The 16766-nt window shown below is 40.7% G+C and overlaps 1 protein-coding gene across 1 annotated transcript in view; it reads left to right on the top strand.

Moving 5' to 3' along the window:
• ccser2a (coiled-coil serine-rich protein 2a) overlaps nt 1-16262 on the top strand; it is a 37905-nt gene extending 21643 nt beyond the window's left edge. The window contains exons 8-9 of the mRNA XM_070916422.1: nt 2293-2439; nt 15244-16262. Coding sequence (XP_070772523.1) covers nt 2293-2439; nt 15244-16005 — 909 coding nt within the window. The 3' untranslated portion in view covers nt 16006-16262. The remainder of the gene's footprint in view (nt 1-2292; nt 2440-15243) is intronic.
• Nucleotides 16263-16766: the final 504 nt, after the last annotated feature.

Here is a 16766-nt window from a genome sequence, read left to right as displayed (position 1 = left end):
TTAGCACCCACCCACAGCAGGTTCTTCAGTCCAGCATCCTCCGCCTCAACAAGCGAAGAGAGTAAGAAAAAGCTAGGATGTATTTTCAGATCTGTGCCTGACATTAATGAGTGTAGAGGCGGAAAGAGTGAAGATGTTGGGGGAAGTAGAGAGAAGATATAGAAACAGAGATATTTGCTCTGTTGACTCTGTGTTGAAGCACAGTGTGGGCACCCGAAGTTAGGTTAGAGGATTCAAAACGTGTCTGTTTGGAACGGTCCAATTGCTTGGCCTCCGGTAGTGTGCTTGCTCAATATCATCAGAGCCAAGAGCCCCAGCAGTGCCAGTTTAAGTCCACTGACTTCAGTATGCTGAGTTCTCTACAGATAAATAACTGGATGTCGATAAACTTTTTTAAAACATTTATGCCACCAGTTTTATACAGTTTATTGAGGTGTTCCCAAAACATGAGCCCAGACATGATCATTATTGTTATTTCTGCTTCTTTGCTAAATGACATTTAATGGACTGAATGTAGGCCAAAGACACACTGCACACATGAAAAGCAAAAGCTACAATCATTTTATGGATTAAAAATGTCAAAATATGCAATTAAAATTTTAGATTATAGACTAAAGTTATGCTGAAAGAAAAGCCTTGCCCCATAACAGTAAATTAATGAAATCTAATCTAACCCTCTCTCTACATGGTTGCGGGTGTAACGTAGTCAACGACTGTCATTTAAATTCTGAAAGTGTTGGGTGTGGAACTGCTGCGTCTAGAACTGCAGGGGCTCTGCAGGGTGATGTTTCTCATCCAAACTACTCGACGCTGCACTTCTTTGGTCCTCAGCAATGCACCCGTTCAGACAGAGATACCTTCCTTTATAGTTAGATGCTGAAGAGGGTTTGTGTTCTCATGCTCTCTCATGTCCCTGCAGTACAGGGTTGAATAATGATGAAGCCAAAAACAAACCAAACACGTAAGGCCTGGATCACTTTAATGTGCTGAAGAACCCTGAATTTTTGGTTATGAGAAAATAACTGCCAGTCATCTGGTTCATATGGTATCTACAATTTAGAGGGTCAGAGGCTACTGGACCTGCTGTTTGTCCTTGAAACTGGTTAAGCGGTAATATTGCAGTTGGTAAACAGTCAGGTAAACAGAGGGAGGTGAAGTGTTGAGAAACTGGTGAGAGACAGAAGGGGGGAACAGTTGACTGAATTGAACATAATGGAGTAATGAGAAGATGATAGAGGAGCTTTGTGTGGCAGGGAGAAAGCCTTTTGCAGTATACAGTGTGTGTGTGTGTGTGTGTGTGGTGTTGAGGGCTGAGAGGAGAGAAAATGAAATAATGGGAGAGAGAAAAGTGGAACTATCAAAGAAAGAAAACTGATTTCTCAGTCTTACTTGACAGAATGCAGTTTTAGATGCTGCTTCACCGTTGTTGAGGCAGACTGCTCATGATTATGCGCTCTTCTTGTTTCGAGCGGCATTGAAGTTTTCACCAAGGTTGGCAAAAACGAGCAATTTCTCTTGGATTCTGCCACAGTCTTTGCAGCCAAGCTCTGCTGTAGCTCTGCTATTTATTCACGTGTAAGAGAGAAGATATGACATTTGGTGCTAGATTCTTACAAAATGATTTAATGCAAATCATTAGTGATCTGTTTATATCAATATTGGATTGAGTTAATAGTTTGAGTTTTAAAAAAGGCTAAAAATGTATTACTCACATTAGGTAGTCGAAGTGGTTTGTCGGTAAACGTAAAAGGAGTAAAAGGAGGTAATATTGGGTGAACATGTGCTTGAAATAAATGTCAGTGAGTTTAATTTACTGCAGGTTCTCTAAATTACCATGTAAGTGTAGTCTAATTCCAACCATTTACAACCTAGGCTTGATTTTTCCTGATTTGGCCATTATGCCTGTCACTTCTGATCAAAACTGTGTGATAATTTGTTAACTCCCAGTTTTATTCCACATCCATTCTGACAAGGTGGAGATACAGGATGACATTTCATTGTCTCGGCATAGAAATATTCATTGATTTTTGCCTTTTGTTTAATTAATTGTTTGAAAAGCCATTTATGATTTTAAAGTTGAATGGAGGTGGGTCCAGTTGCACTTCGGGTGTTGTTGTATTGAAAGGGGCATGCTTTCAGTACTTTTGTTTGATTTGAGTGACAAGCTTTTAACCAGCGTGAATGTAGAAGTAGGAAAATGTGTCACAGGTTAAAAATGAGATAAATAATACAACACTCAATTATTGTGTAATAAGCGGTCTCTCATTGATTCATTTATTCTTGCCCCCTCAGCCGGCTCAAGGACGGCAGTTCAGGTGTCAGTGCCACCACCAGAGGGCCCCCTCTTCACTACGACAGAACGACAGACAGATGGACAGACGGATGCAGCATCACTATGACAAGGCCACCCAGACATACTGGAGACCACCAAGTCATGCTGTGAGTCCAAACATTCACAGCACCCATAACAGCACTCCTGACAAGTGCTCTCTTTCAACCTTTGTTCTGCAAAACAGGATTTCTAAAATCTGGTTAAGCATAAAATGTGTGTGTTTCACCTTGTTTCAACAATTATCAAAATATTATTCAGCGTTTGCCTGATGCAGTAGTGCACATCGCAGTTTAACAATCACATTTGGATACACTTGTGACTGAGTGCATGTGTGCAGTATGTTGCTGAGTCACTCCACTTAATTCAGTGAGCCAGTTTCTGATTTCTTTGCTGCCTCTCTCTGGTCAGCCATGTTTGAATTGTTAGATGACTACACCATGTCCCCTCTATGGAATAGAGTTTATTAGGTTGTCAGTGGGCATGTCACTCTGTCTCACACTCTTAGTACCCACATCTCACATTGAGCAGGGGCTGGAGTTAATGTTCGACTGACGGAGAAAGAGAAGATGCACAGTAGGAGGGTGGGAGGAAAAGAGAGAGAGATTCATGGGAGGAAGGAAGTAGACAGACACTGAGAGAGAAAGGTGGAAGATGGATAGATATGTGTTCAATGTGTTCAGTATCATGCCATAATAGCATGCTGTGTGGCAGCCAAGTATTGATTCAATAGCAGGAGTGCCACAGGCAGGGTGCCTAGTAAACACTCCCCTAATTGACCTGCTCTCAGCTAAAAGGGTGACACACTCACTCTCATACGCAAAGGGGTATCAGCAGTATAAGGAGATTACATAGAGAAAAGAATAACATTTTTAAAATAATACCAAAGGTATAACTGTAATAATAAATGATAGAAATTAGGCCATTAGGGTTATCAACAGTGGTCAAAAGTATATTTTAATGTAGTACACATAGGCAGGAAAAAATAAAGGATAGAACAAGCACGCTCACAAACTACAGTGGGTTCCTGCTTACCACAAGAGCATATGGTTTAACAGTTGCTATGACAACCAACAAAGCAGGGCTAGCTGTGCTCGATGGGAATCATCACCATGGTGGGAACATCTACCTGTGACCTGCAGTACCTGGTGAATAATAACACGCTAAAACACAAAACACAGAAGGATTGAGTTTGTGCTTTTCTCTCTGTTCTGTCTATTCCTGGTTTTAGATATTTCTAAGTTTGCCACCATCCTCCACTTTTCTCTTCCTTTAATCTACATTACTACGTCATCACCACAGTGGAGACCATTTCCTGCTCTGTGTTTTGCAGCATTGAGGGCACATTATGGTAGTGGCCTTTCACTTTTAAGGGCATGCAATTGCGTTAAAAGGTAAGCTGTGTGTTTTCTGTTGCGGTTTCTGACAAGGTAACAAGAAAAGAGAGTACAGAGTAAACAAATATCACAGAGAAGAGGATGTTTCTTTCTCTGTTTTTCCTACTTTTAGATGGTATCAAAGCTCTTGTTGTCGCACTGACAGGTTTACCACCTTCAGCAAGCTTGGGTTCACAGTGTCCCTCATACAATGCTTCGCTTTTACCTCTTGTGTTTTTTCACAGTCTTTCACTGTGTTTTTTTAATTCTGTCTCTCTAGCTATTCTCTTTCTAACCCTTGCCATTTTTTACACAAATATTATTTTCTCTCTCGCAACTCGCATCTTCATCGAGTCTGACCCTCTTTATTTCACTTTTCAGTACTTCTCCTCCAGCACACACAGATTCATAATCTGGTGTCATCTTTATCATTTTTTTCTTTTTGCTCTCTCAAATGCTCTTTTCTGTTGATATTCTCTTCCTCTGACATTTAAAGTGCTGCTGCATCAAAGCACTGGAGTAGCTCCTGCCCTCTGATAGTATTTTTGAGTGCTAAGCTGAAAGGATCAGCCAAGAATAACTTTGATGTCAAAGGCCAGTAGCTATAATCTTTTTATAGCTTTAATACTGATATATAGTTGCCTTATCAGTAGCCCAGAGGGTAAAATGTACATGCTGATACTGGGAGGTCTAGAGTTGAGTCCCTGGCTGAGTCCTGCCAACAACTTGAGCGTGGACTTCAGGGAAATTAGATTTAGATTATAACACAACAGTAAGCTTGTGGCCAATCACCCATGGACCTGGCTATTTAAGGACAGAATTTTCTTTTCGGTGTAAAGTTCATTTTGAGTTCATTTCCAGTTGTCTATGTATATCAACTGCAGCATTTTCAAGTAGTTAATATATTCTCCTCAAGCGAGCCATTAATTCCCATCATTTTTTCTCAGAAGCCAAAAAATTGTGGGCTATTGCTCTGTAGGCTGCTTTAACCAATTTCACTGTTTGTGGAGGGACGTACTCATCTCATAACTTCTTCACAGTCCGTAGGAAGGCTTTGGCAACACATCCTAACCACCTGCTTTGGGCACTGTAGCTTCCCATTTTAATCTACTTACAATCCAATTTCAAAAGCATGCTCAGGACAAAAAATGGTGCTTCACAATAGGCTGTGAGTATATGTCTGACTCAGCACTTGTTGCAGCACGACGCACATGTAGTGTGACATTAGAAACTACTTACATGTCACTTGCAGAAAAGTAATGTTTTTGAATAGCTCCCCAGAGCAATCACAGCAGCAGAAATGTCTGTCTGCCTTTCGCAACAAGTAAAACATGAGGAGTATGATTTTAGTAATTTCAGATGTAGAACAAAAGAAAACTATGCAGGCTTGTGCTTGTGTGTGTGTTCAGGTTTTTGTTTGGCCGTGTGTGTGAGAGAGACCCTGATTGTCTGCATATGTTTGTGTATGTTTGTGTGTGTGTGAGTGGGACGGGCCACATGTATCTCTTGTACTCAAGTGCAGGGCACACTCAGTGTGACTGAACAATGAGTTCAGCAGACTGAGGACTGGGGAGCCGACCTTGTTAATAACCCAGATAAACAAACACGCAGATGAGCAGCCGCAGTGAAACAATGGCAACACAATAGGCAGTGTTTCATCAGTGGCAGACAGAGAAGATAATTACAGCCACCCTCCTACTCCCTCTCTGCCTTTTAAACATCCACTTCTTCTTCTTCTCTCCTCACACCTCCCTTCATGCCTTTTCATCGCTCCTGCACTCTCTCTCTCTGTTATTTTCTTTCTTTCGTTCTTGCTTCAGTGATTTCTTTCTTTCCCTGTATTTTTGTCTCTTTCTTTGTCGCTGTGTCTCAACTTCTTAACTCAGATGTAAAACAATCAATTTGCTATCACACAGACGGAGAGAGATAGACAGATACATTAATATTAGTTATTATTTGTTATTTTAATGGATATTTCTTGCTTATATACACACACACATGCAAAATTGAAACTCACAGACAAACACATACACACGCACACCCACTCACCGAGCAAGTTTTATCAACACTGTGCTACCCTTTTCTTATTTGAATTATGAAATGTATTTTGATTCATTGATTCTTGTTGCTTTGGCAATATCGTTGTATCATACCAATAAAGCAATTTTGAGAGAGAGAGAGAGAGAGAGACAGAGAGAGAGAGAGAGAGGACAGGGAAGGGAGAGACAGGAGGATTGAACAAGATTAGTGATCAGTGTTAAGCTGTAGGTTGAAAGAACAGGTTTTCCCCTCTCAGAACGAGACATCGCTACCCACATACCCTCTGTGTGCCCCGTTGCATCACCGACACACACACACACACACACACACACACACACACACACACAAACACACACACACACAATCATTAATACACAATGCACAGCAGACTCATCTTGGACAGGTGAGGATTTAATTGCCAAAGTCAGTGAAATGAGACATTGTGGCTAGACCTGATGTATTAGCTGTAGCCAACCATGAGAAGCTCTGTGTAGTGGATGAGGGGATTCAAGCAGAGAGAGGCCGTTGCAGGAGCACATCGTCATGGTTTCTTCTAAATACTGTTGTTATTTGATGAAAAGGTTGTAGGATCACAAAGAACAACTTTTCCTCGACTTTTAAATTCTTGTCCTACTTCGCCAAGTTTCACCATCTGCTTTTGGGACTCCGCACAGACGGAGTAGCTTAACAAATCCTGAGAGTCCATTTCATGAGAGGGGGCCTCTAGTGAACTAATACCATTACTGATATGGTAGTTACAGTATTTCTGTAGTAGAATGACATTTCAAACACAGCTGCTCTATTTTATGTATTATTTATTATTGGTCTGTCCTTTCATTTATTTTATATTCTCAGCTAAATGTCATTCAAGCTCTTTTGCCATAGCAGGAAACAAGCACCTTCTTTTTTCTGCACAGTAGGGTTGGGCGATGTGTTAAAATTGTCCAACCGGCCACCGTCAGCCCAACAACAGCCGATTGCTTTTATTTTTATGACGGTGTATGTTTGTGGCATGCAGGTGTGTGTGCGGCAGGGGCAGGGTGTGCCCACTTATTCTGTTTGAATAAATTTGCCTTCACCTTATCCTCTGACATCCCTTCAATTAAACAAAATAAATCACCTTGAGATCTTTGCTGAGCAATAAGCTGTAAAGACAGGCTGAACAGCTGTCCGACACTGTTTGAAAAAGTCAGATGGCATCAGATGAAGGACGAAGAAACAGGTGTGGATAACGTAACTATGCTGCTAAAGGATCAGGGTGCTGCACATACAGTTTTTGGTCTAGTTTCTCAATATGATTTATGAATTGAAGTTTCTTTTCAGCACCAATCGATCGGACAGCGACCACTAAAGACGGCTTCATTGTCATTTAGTTGCTGCCCTGTTTTGTGAAAGACTCATTGGAGATCAGTGCAACTAGAACGTGTATAATATGGCCCAACTCCCAACTGCCAGTTACTGTTCGTGAGCACTTTGAATTGTGCTTTACAGGTTGATTATTTACCGAGTTGAATTCTTGATGGGGCAGACCATTAAATCAGCAAAATAAAATGACAAAAACCACCCAAAAAAAACAACCAGCGATGGATATATTTGTATATGGACAAATATATTCGTCCAGTCGCCCATCCCTAATGCTCAAACCTGAAAATTCCATATCCACTGAAAAATGTTTCCTGTTCTTGAACCCTTTTGGTTACACACATGATTCCGGTCTCTTCTGAATGGTAACTCTTTGTTTACAGTCACAAAGGTAGAATGGGTCTAAACTGAACAAAACAAATATACAGTGGGAGGCACAAACATGATAATGTTATTCTCTCTCTTTTTGTTAATACTGCTCTGTCCTGAATGCACTTTTGTTAAAGATAAACACAACTATTGTCACAGTGACACTGGGATGTTGAAAGGCTTTTACACTGATAAAATCATGAGGCTTTGTACTTTTAAATAAATGGATAGTTTGTGAACATGGAGCACAGATTTAACTGGATGCTGCTTGTTAAGGGGATGAATATATATTATTTATTCTCAAAGATTTTTGCACCTGTTTTCTTCAAATTTGCTGCCAAATTCCAGGAATTGAACCCAGGATCTCTTGTGCTGGTTGGCTAGAAATGAAAGAAGTTTTAATGAAATCGATGAAAAAACTCTGTCTACCTGCCCTTGTGAAGCTCTGTCAGCCCTTCATTGGAGAGCCTTTACAACTATGGAAAACTATAAAAAACTGACAGGCTAAGCTGCTGCGGAAGTCTAATAAAGCTGCCGGACACTGTCAGAATGGTTTGAGAGCCCTCCAACATGCCCTCTTGTTCTTATTGCCCAAGGTTTTCCTCTCTGCAAATTAAGCCTCAATGGGAGGCTTCAGTCGCGACCTCCCGCTGAAACAGTTGTTGGTGTTCAAGGAAAGACATGGACGAGAGCAGGTCAGGGAAACTCATTCCTACCCCCTCCAGCAGTCACATTAGGAGGGCTCTGAAATAGCCTGGGCTGGACCTGCTGAGAAGTTGTTACCTTCCCCTGCTCGTCTTCTATCTCTCTCTGTGTTTCTTCTTCCCTCTGACAGATTTGGTACTTCTCTCTTCTATATTAGAGTCCTATTTGAGTCACTGCCCTATCCACAGCCGAGAAAAGGTGTAGCATTTGATAAGGTTTTAGTCTGTCTGTCTGCTTAACGTGATGGCCCTGCTGCCCATTCACTTTGCCTCTCGGATGGGGGTCAGGGATCTTTGAATTGCTTAACCTGAAGATTGCTTTGCTATCAAGAAAAGGGCTTGTGTTCTTTCAGGTACATGTTTGTGCATAGAGGCACAGATGCCGGTCAAACAAAATGTCCAGACAACAGAATGTGACTTGATGAAAAAGTAGAGCATATAGACAGCAGATGTGGTAAGAAAGTGGGTTGAAATATACCAGAAAAATTACAGACACAATAAGCCTACACTAACGATGATTCCAGCTATCACATTGTGCTTCAGTTAAATGCTGCATTTAAACACTATGGATTTGCCTCTTTCTGTAATTATACTTTGGTTGTATACTGGTATTGATCTATCATCCAAGCAAACTGTCTTACTTTGTAAGCTAAGACTGATGTACTGAAAAAACAAAGAAAAATATCTTCAGCATATTCAGCAGACATAGATCAAATTCACAACTAGTGATTGCATCGCAGCCCTATGAAAAAAAAAACTTCCCCTCCCAGCTTATAAAACTTGTCCTGTCAACTTTCAACGTGATGGGTGGAAAAGTCTTTTTGGTTTGGTTGGCTCATCTGTGAAAACTATTTACCTTTCCAGTGTCACCTTGTGTTTTTGCACTGCCTGTGATGGAGTGCTCTTCTACAGTGTATTGTAGGCAAGGCACTAGGGATGGCTGACGTAAATGGATTTGACTCTATGTTTATGTAAAAAGTATAACAATTATGTGGTAGGAGGAAAAAATGGCTCTCAGAGTGTCCCAGAGAGAAACAACATAAAGACCACTGGAAGTCTCCAGGTAGCGGATGTTTTATAGGATAATGAGTATAATGAGTGTCAAACAGAGTGACAAAATAACCTCCTGGGTTTTAGAAACTCTAAATGAGCAAATATATGCATTTACAGTGGCAGAAGGCTTGGAAAGCAATGTTTTGCTTCATGTTCATGTTTGTGTTTGGAGACAATTTCCTATTAACAATTGCTTAATAGTGATGCAGTGTATATAGTACTCTTCCATGTGTGTGTGTGTGTCACACTATTTTTACCTCTTAAATCCCACAGACCCGCTGGTGGTTGTTCATCACAAACTCATGATGTGCAGCCAAACATTGTTAAGAAGAGCGTAGTTATACACACACATTTAAGTGCATGGCTATTGGAAATCAGCATTGATGAAAAGAGCAGCGACTGCACACTGACTTCAAGCCACTTTTGAACATTTTGACCTGATGAAGATCCAAATGGATCAAAACTTTGTCCATAAATAATACATTTGTGGTTTGAAGTCGGTGTGCAGCAAAACATACAGAGCTTTATTGTGAATTCTAGTAGAGATACCAAAGTGTTTATAGACCCAAATATGACATGGGTAGAGAATTATGCACAAAACCTCCAGAATATTTCCATTTGAGGGAGTAGTGCTGCCCTATAAAATATGGATTCTGGGATGAATATTTCACTCGGTGTAAACATCATATATATGTGTGTAGCTTCAATGAATAGTTGGAACAAGCCGATATAGAATATATATATAATACTTTCAGACAGGGTAGGAGTATTTTTCTAACCAAAAAGTTGAAAAAAATGATAAAAGGGTAATAACAGGAGACTTGATGTTAAGGGCTTAATTTTGTCTTATTAACATGGATTAATATGGATGGATGGATGGTTGGTCAGCCTTTAGTTTGTTTTTATTTGTATTTATTTATTGTTATTAGTATCCTGCTTTTGCTTTGTTTGTCAAAACACTTTGTTAACTTTTTAAAAGTGCTATATAAATAAAGTTATTATTAATATTATGTTCATGTCTTCCTGTGTATGTTCTTGTGTGCTGTGTTAACTGGACTATCCATACGCATTAACAATATGTTTATGCATGTGAATGTGTGTTTTCTATGTCAGCATGCTTCTGTGTGTGTGTGTGTGTGTGTGTGTTCTGGTACGTCATGCCTTTTGTCCTTTGTGTTTTTCTCTGTGTAGGGTGTGCTGCCCGCCCCCTTGCTGTCCCCGTGGCAGGCACAGCACCAGGGCTTGACCCGTACCAGCATGCCCCAGCGCAGACAGAGTGAGTCACTAACATCCTTTGCATCCATCTTTTCATAACATAACATATCTGGGCGTCTGTAAATAGCCTGAAAAACTTGAACTCCAATTAAAACCCTCTAGCCTATTGAAATATCTTTGTTCCAGTTAGTAGCACTCTTTTATTCACTGTGCAATTACAGGACTATTTGTGCTGAGTTTTAGATTACTTTTAGATTTTAGTACTTTTAGATTAATTTGGAACAAGATTAGTAACATGCAAAATAGTTTTTCTTGTTTGTTTTACTAAACACAGTCTGACTTCATGTCCCTTAACAATTAATTTTCTGGTGTCTTGTTCCCATGCTGCCTATTTATAGCTTTCGTTCCCCTTTATTAGCTGTGTTCAGTCAGAAACTGGCTAACTATGTCGACTTTCTAAAACATGCAGATACCTGTATTTCTAATCCTCACTTTAGTCCCCTCCACTGTTTGTAGACTTTCATTCAAAAATAATACATCTACGATAATTTTCAGTAGAAATGGTGTCAATATATAATGGAGATTAATGATATAATAGTTCTTATAACAGAGGGTATATAACCTGATCTTTGCTTTGGATATAACAGTGAAATTTGCAGCATTTTTCTGTAGACAAAAACAGTTGGTCTTCATTGAGAAAGACAGGACTGCAGAAACGACAGCGCAGTCACAACAAGCTCACCTGTCTCTGTGTATTATGCTGTGCTGATGAGGTAGCAAGTAGGGGAGGCAGGTGAAGAGAATGACAAACGGGTAAATAGACTTCAGAAAATGCACATACTTTATGTTAGAGAGTCAGGAGAGAAAAGAGAAAAAGAAAGAAAGAAACAAAAGAAGAACCCATGCTTTGTTCCTTTGATCTATCCCGGTGGGGCTCAGCCTTGTTTTGAGAGCGAAGGTAAAAAAAATGTAGCACAGGTGTATTTTTTTTGTATATCTCAGGTTATTTCAATATAAAGTGCATTTCATGTTCATAGACTATTTTGGCAAAGATGTGAGTACAGCCCAGCTCAGTCAAGGAACATTTTCTCCTACCAGCAGATTGCCTGGTCTAATTAAACAGAAAAAACACAGAGTATTAAAAGAACATCTGTACAGTTGGAGAAAAAATGTAGGAGGATGGAGGTAATGACACTGAAACATATACTACAATATAATTGGCATGCAGTCATATTTAGACATAAGATGAGAAACAACGGATGAGCCCCCTAATGCTCTGACCCCCCACTGGGAGCTCTGGCTGTAAACAAACCAGCAAAGAGTTCTTGCCAGTAATAAAGGTCTTTAGAATAAAAAACAGAAAATTAGATAAGGAATTGGACTCTTCATACAGTTTTCACTGAATGGATGATGCAGTAATTATATTTTGCATGAAATTGGTTTGTTTGTTGAGCTAATGTGTGACCTTTTCTTGCAAGCATAGGCCGGGAGTTAGTTCTGCATATGAAATGTCTTAACATCAACAGGTGTCTGTACCCACTCCTTTTCTCTCTTTCTCTTTCTCCTGCATCTCACATCACTCTCTCTTTCTCTGTCATTTTAACCCTTTCCTGCTCCTTGTCTCATCTCTGTCAGTCGCAAATCTGAAATTGAATCTCCCATGTTTTCTCTCTTCTACCTCCCCACAAATAATGCCTATGACAAGGAGTGGAGCACCTAGTGCAGTACTTCTATGACACAGCGTGGTACAGTAACCCTTTGTTTAACATGCAGTCAACATGGTGACCCCATGACCCCCCCTCCTGCACGCTGGGTTGTGGTTTGGCATCAGAAGCATGCCCTTCTAAATCTGCGTTTGCATGCTTTGCGTTCGATTTTCAGTTTTTATCTTGTGTATCTTTACTTGGAATTTTGGTCTGCTCTTGTTAATGGAGGTCACAGTGATACTTAGTTTTTCATTTTCATATTTCATTTCCCTATTCTTTGTTGGATTTTGAAAATAGTTTTGCCTTCTTCAGTTATTCTCAGTTTTCTATTGGTGTCTTTGTTCTGTCCTATCAAACTAAGTTATAAGAACCGTTGTGCATGCATTGGTAAATCTCTTTGGATTTGTTTTTCTATATTTTATTAATTGAACAGGTGATTTATTATTCTAGGTGTTCACCTTGAAGGGTTTGGATGAAGTGTTTTGAAAGGAATAACCTTTAAGAATACCCCTGTGTTATTGGACGTGAATCCATTTTACTGCTGTCCTGAGCAATCACCTTCATTCCAACTCCCCTATCAAAAGCAGTTAAGCACAGCAAGCAAAAGACAAATCTATGCAGTCACACATCCTCTGCTCTCACACTATCCAAATCACCATTTTCACAACCACCTATATTAGATGATTCTATGAAGTCTAATCTAGCTTTGAAATGGGCCACCATATTGCCACCCTCATCTGCTTATATGCTGCAATCACATTGTCTTCCGACAGACACAGTGGGGATCATTTTCATCAAATTCTTGCATGTTGCTTTTCCAATCACACAGCTATTTTTCAGAAAGGCTGGAGATGAGGTTGGTTATAGTTGACCCTGACATCTCCCGGGTTCCTCAAATTGGTGCGTTTTCTGGTTAGACTCGTGATTTTCCTTGTAAAGGGATAGCTGTCATTAGTGAGCTGAGATATTTACTTTTTGCCAGTGCAGTGAGGAGCTCAAAATGATTGCTGTTAATTATTAGTTTCTGCAGCAGACAGCTGTGGACGCGAATAATTATAGACTATGGCCCTATAGATACTGCATGCTGCTATCATTGACAGCAGCTTCTTCCATCTGGGCCAGCTATAAATATATGTGCTCATGGCAAACCTCGCAATTAAAGGTATCATATATTACTGGTATTCCTATGTTGTGCACAAAACAGAAAACAAGATTGTATTAGCAATGCCACTCAACTTTTTGATGATGTCTGATTCATGTAGTTGGGTTACTTTGGTGACGTCTGTAATTTGTGGATTGGAACAAAGTCCTTTAGTTTTGAACTATGGCAGTCGGTAGGGAATGCTCACTCTCAGACTGAATCACCCATGAGATAAAGCTAAAAAAAAAGACTTAATAACAAGCTCATGATTTGAATGGCAGGCTAATGAGAGCAATTATAATGCATGTATTTATATAAGAGTTTTTAAATTACAAACTTTGAAATTGAAAAACATGCAACAACAGACTGACACTGAGAGGTGGACAAGGGTTCTTTAACAGGCTAGTGGACGCACTGTGGCAGGGGACCAGGAGATGGAGCTGTGGCCTCGGACATCCACTCCCACTCACAATACAAATGACTGAAACAGGCCGAGCAGCTTGACCTGCACAGCTATATATACATATATATATATATATATATATGTATATATATATATATATAGAGAGAGAGAGAGAGTTCATGGTTTTTAGTAGCTTCAGATAGATTCAGGTTCTTAAAGTTCTGCTCAAAGGATATTGATAGAAAAAGGCCAGTCCTCTGATATCTGATGGTACAAACCGTAACAAACAGTAATGCCATCAGTGTGCCTTACAGAATCAGTCTCAAACTAAGTGAGCTAACACAAGAAGTAGTACAAATGATTTTTATAGAAGTTGAGCTTCTGTAAGATATTTATATATAGCTCAATATGGACTTTTTCTCCTGATCTCAGCAACTCTGCTCTTGTTGGTGGTTGTATGGACTAATAAGCACTATTGGTCTTGGATTTTGCTGCTTCTCTGGAAATGTGGTCCAGACTAGTTGTTGTAAAAGAGGGTTAAAGTTATCTTATGGCACTATACATCATCCAGGCACATAGTGGTACCTCTTGTAAAAGCAGAATTACCCACACTCCTTTTAAGTGGAGATGTGATACAGAAAGTATCTAGAATCTGTGAATTCTTCAATCTAACACAAATAAAGCAAGTGCAGGGAGTGGACAGATATATCACAAACACTTGCACAATCTAAAGCAATTCAGTGCAGGAGTGTCGAAACAAATGCTTACTCTGTTAAGTCATAATGAGTTTTTGTTGAATCCCTCTCAGAGAGGTGTGGATTCAACTCTTTTGAAGCCATAGTTTGTTGTTTTGTCGCACTGGATAATTAGCAGCTCTCTAACACGACAAATATTGAACATAATGAGCTTCACTAAGACAATAATTGTTGCACGGCTGTTATAGGATTGCGTTCGATTGTACAGGTGTTCATGATTTTGTGTTCATACCCTGCATGTCCCCCAGTGGAGGACAACACCGTGGTTGGTCTGAATTTCATGTGGTTAACAGCTCAGCACGTTTTTATTTATGCAGCAGGCACCGTAGCTCTCAGTTTGAATGTTTTGAAGCCCCTCTGCAGCTGCGTTCACAAAATGACTCAAAGACTTCCAGGAACTCGCATTGGCAAGGTCATTCTCCTCTGCTTGTTTTTAAGTGCTGAATCAGGGCTTCCTCTGTGACTTTGCCCCACCCATTCTAGGAATAGTGCAGCGACTGGCGGTGGAAACTGAAGGCTGTGATATTGAAGAGTAAATAAACAAGTCAAAGAAAGGCAGAATTTTCAGTTTGCTTTTTCATTCAGAATTTCCTTTGCAGCTGCAAAATATTCAAGACCCTGGATTCCACAGGGATCAAAGACACCAAGGAAAGGGGAATTTTAAAACCAGCCGTTTCTGGAACATGATAAAAACAACTCAGTTCTGAGTCCTAGCTCATTATACACTGTCTGTTCTATTTTATACCCACTTTTTAAAATCGTATTAATATATCTTTCCTCTTCTCTGCAGCCTCAAATACTACAGCCTTTCAACCCCTGCCTCAACGAGCTCCTCCACCAGGGAAGACTAATAAAAACTCCCCCCACCGAGGGCCGCAGTGACCTCACAAGAAGTAGATCAGAGGAAGCAACCAATATAGATGCTGACCATCCTCTTGAAGACCTTACGGCAGATGTGTCTGGACCAGCAGACCCAGACGAGCGGAGTCATCTCCTCAGTACCCACCTGCACCGCCCAGGCTCTGGGGCTCCGCAGGGGGCAATCGCCAGAGACAGTCCAGCATCAGCAGCTCAGTCTGCAGCACAGCCTGAGTGGAAAGCCCCCGTTGTGAACTCTGTCACTCATAGATCTGCTGGTTCGACTTGCCCTCGCATGCTGCAGCCTCCTCGCCTTCACAAGCGTGTGTCTCTCCCTGCACTCAAGCCAGGGGGCACTGGTGGCTTTGCCTCTCTGAAGCCGGGGTGTTCCTTAGGGCCTCTGGCTAACAGGACCAAGCAGCTGCCCCCTCCGTCTAGAGGCCTTCCCTGTTTTAACGCTGGACCCCAGGTGCAGGCTCGAAGTCTAAGTCGCACTTCACTGCTCCAGCCTCGCAGAGCATCAGAGCCTAGCAGGGATCCACGGCGCACCAACTCCAGCCTGGAGGAGCCCGACCAGGGGACGCTCAAAGACCCTGGGTCATCTAAGATCCTGATCCCTTTGAGTCGCTCATGCCAAAGATTCCCTGAGGAGCTTAAACCCACCCATCAAAACTTAAAATTGGAATCACTCTGACATTAATATTCATCCCCTTCTCGCCCAGCCGTAATAACAATGTGATTGTTTTATCTTTTGAGTGTCAAAGGAACATACACTAAGCTCATTAACCCATATGGATCATTCAGGGACTGCCTGTGTCGTTGACATTGGGAACGTGACTGTTGTATTGTTTCTAACATAGCGTCTAAAACTCCAGGCTGACTGATCGAAATATAGTCTGTAGCAGGATATTATCTTTACTACAGTCCACAGTAGTATATGACAGTTTTCAGATTGAGGGGAATTCATGGAAGAAGAAATGTCCAGTTGACTAGCTTTGCACATGCACATGAATGCTGCTGATGCAGAAAAGTGTGACCATTCAGAGAAGTCAACTTTTTGTGTTCTTTTGTAATACATGCTGGCTGTTATCACATTTTAAAGTCTAAGTTCACTTGTCCTCACACAGCTGTGCCCTCTGACACACAGGTGCATTTGGTTTTAAATATGGAGGTGACGTAAATGTGACCTTTGCAGTGTAATAGAAGGCCCAGGGGAAGATGGAGGCAAAAACAAGAAGTGGGAAAGAAAGAAAAAAAATAAAATAAATAACAGCAAAAGTAGAACAGGGGCTACAGACTGAAAAGCAAATTCGTCAAAGTGCTCTGGAGCTGTCACGTCCAGAATGAAAATATGTGTGTGTGAGTATGAAAGTGAGAGATGAGAGACATAGAGGTGAGGCACAAAGAGGAAAGCAGCTCCACACTCTAGGTGAATACATGTTTCTAGTTCAGGTC

Source organism: Enoplosus armatus, chromosome 12 (assembly GCF_043641665.1).
Source record: "Enoplosus armatus isolate fEnoArm2 chromosome 12, fEnoArm2.hap1, whole genome shotgun sequence".
NCBI lineage: Eukaryota > Metazoa > Chordata > Actinopteri > Centrarchiformes > Enoplosidae > Enoplosus > Enoplosus armatus.
The sequence above is the reverse complement of the archived record's forward strand: the minus strand, read 5'-3'. Positions and strand labels throughout refer to the sequence as shown.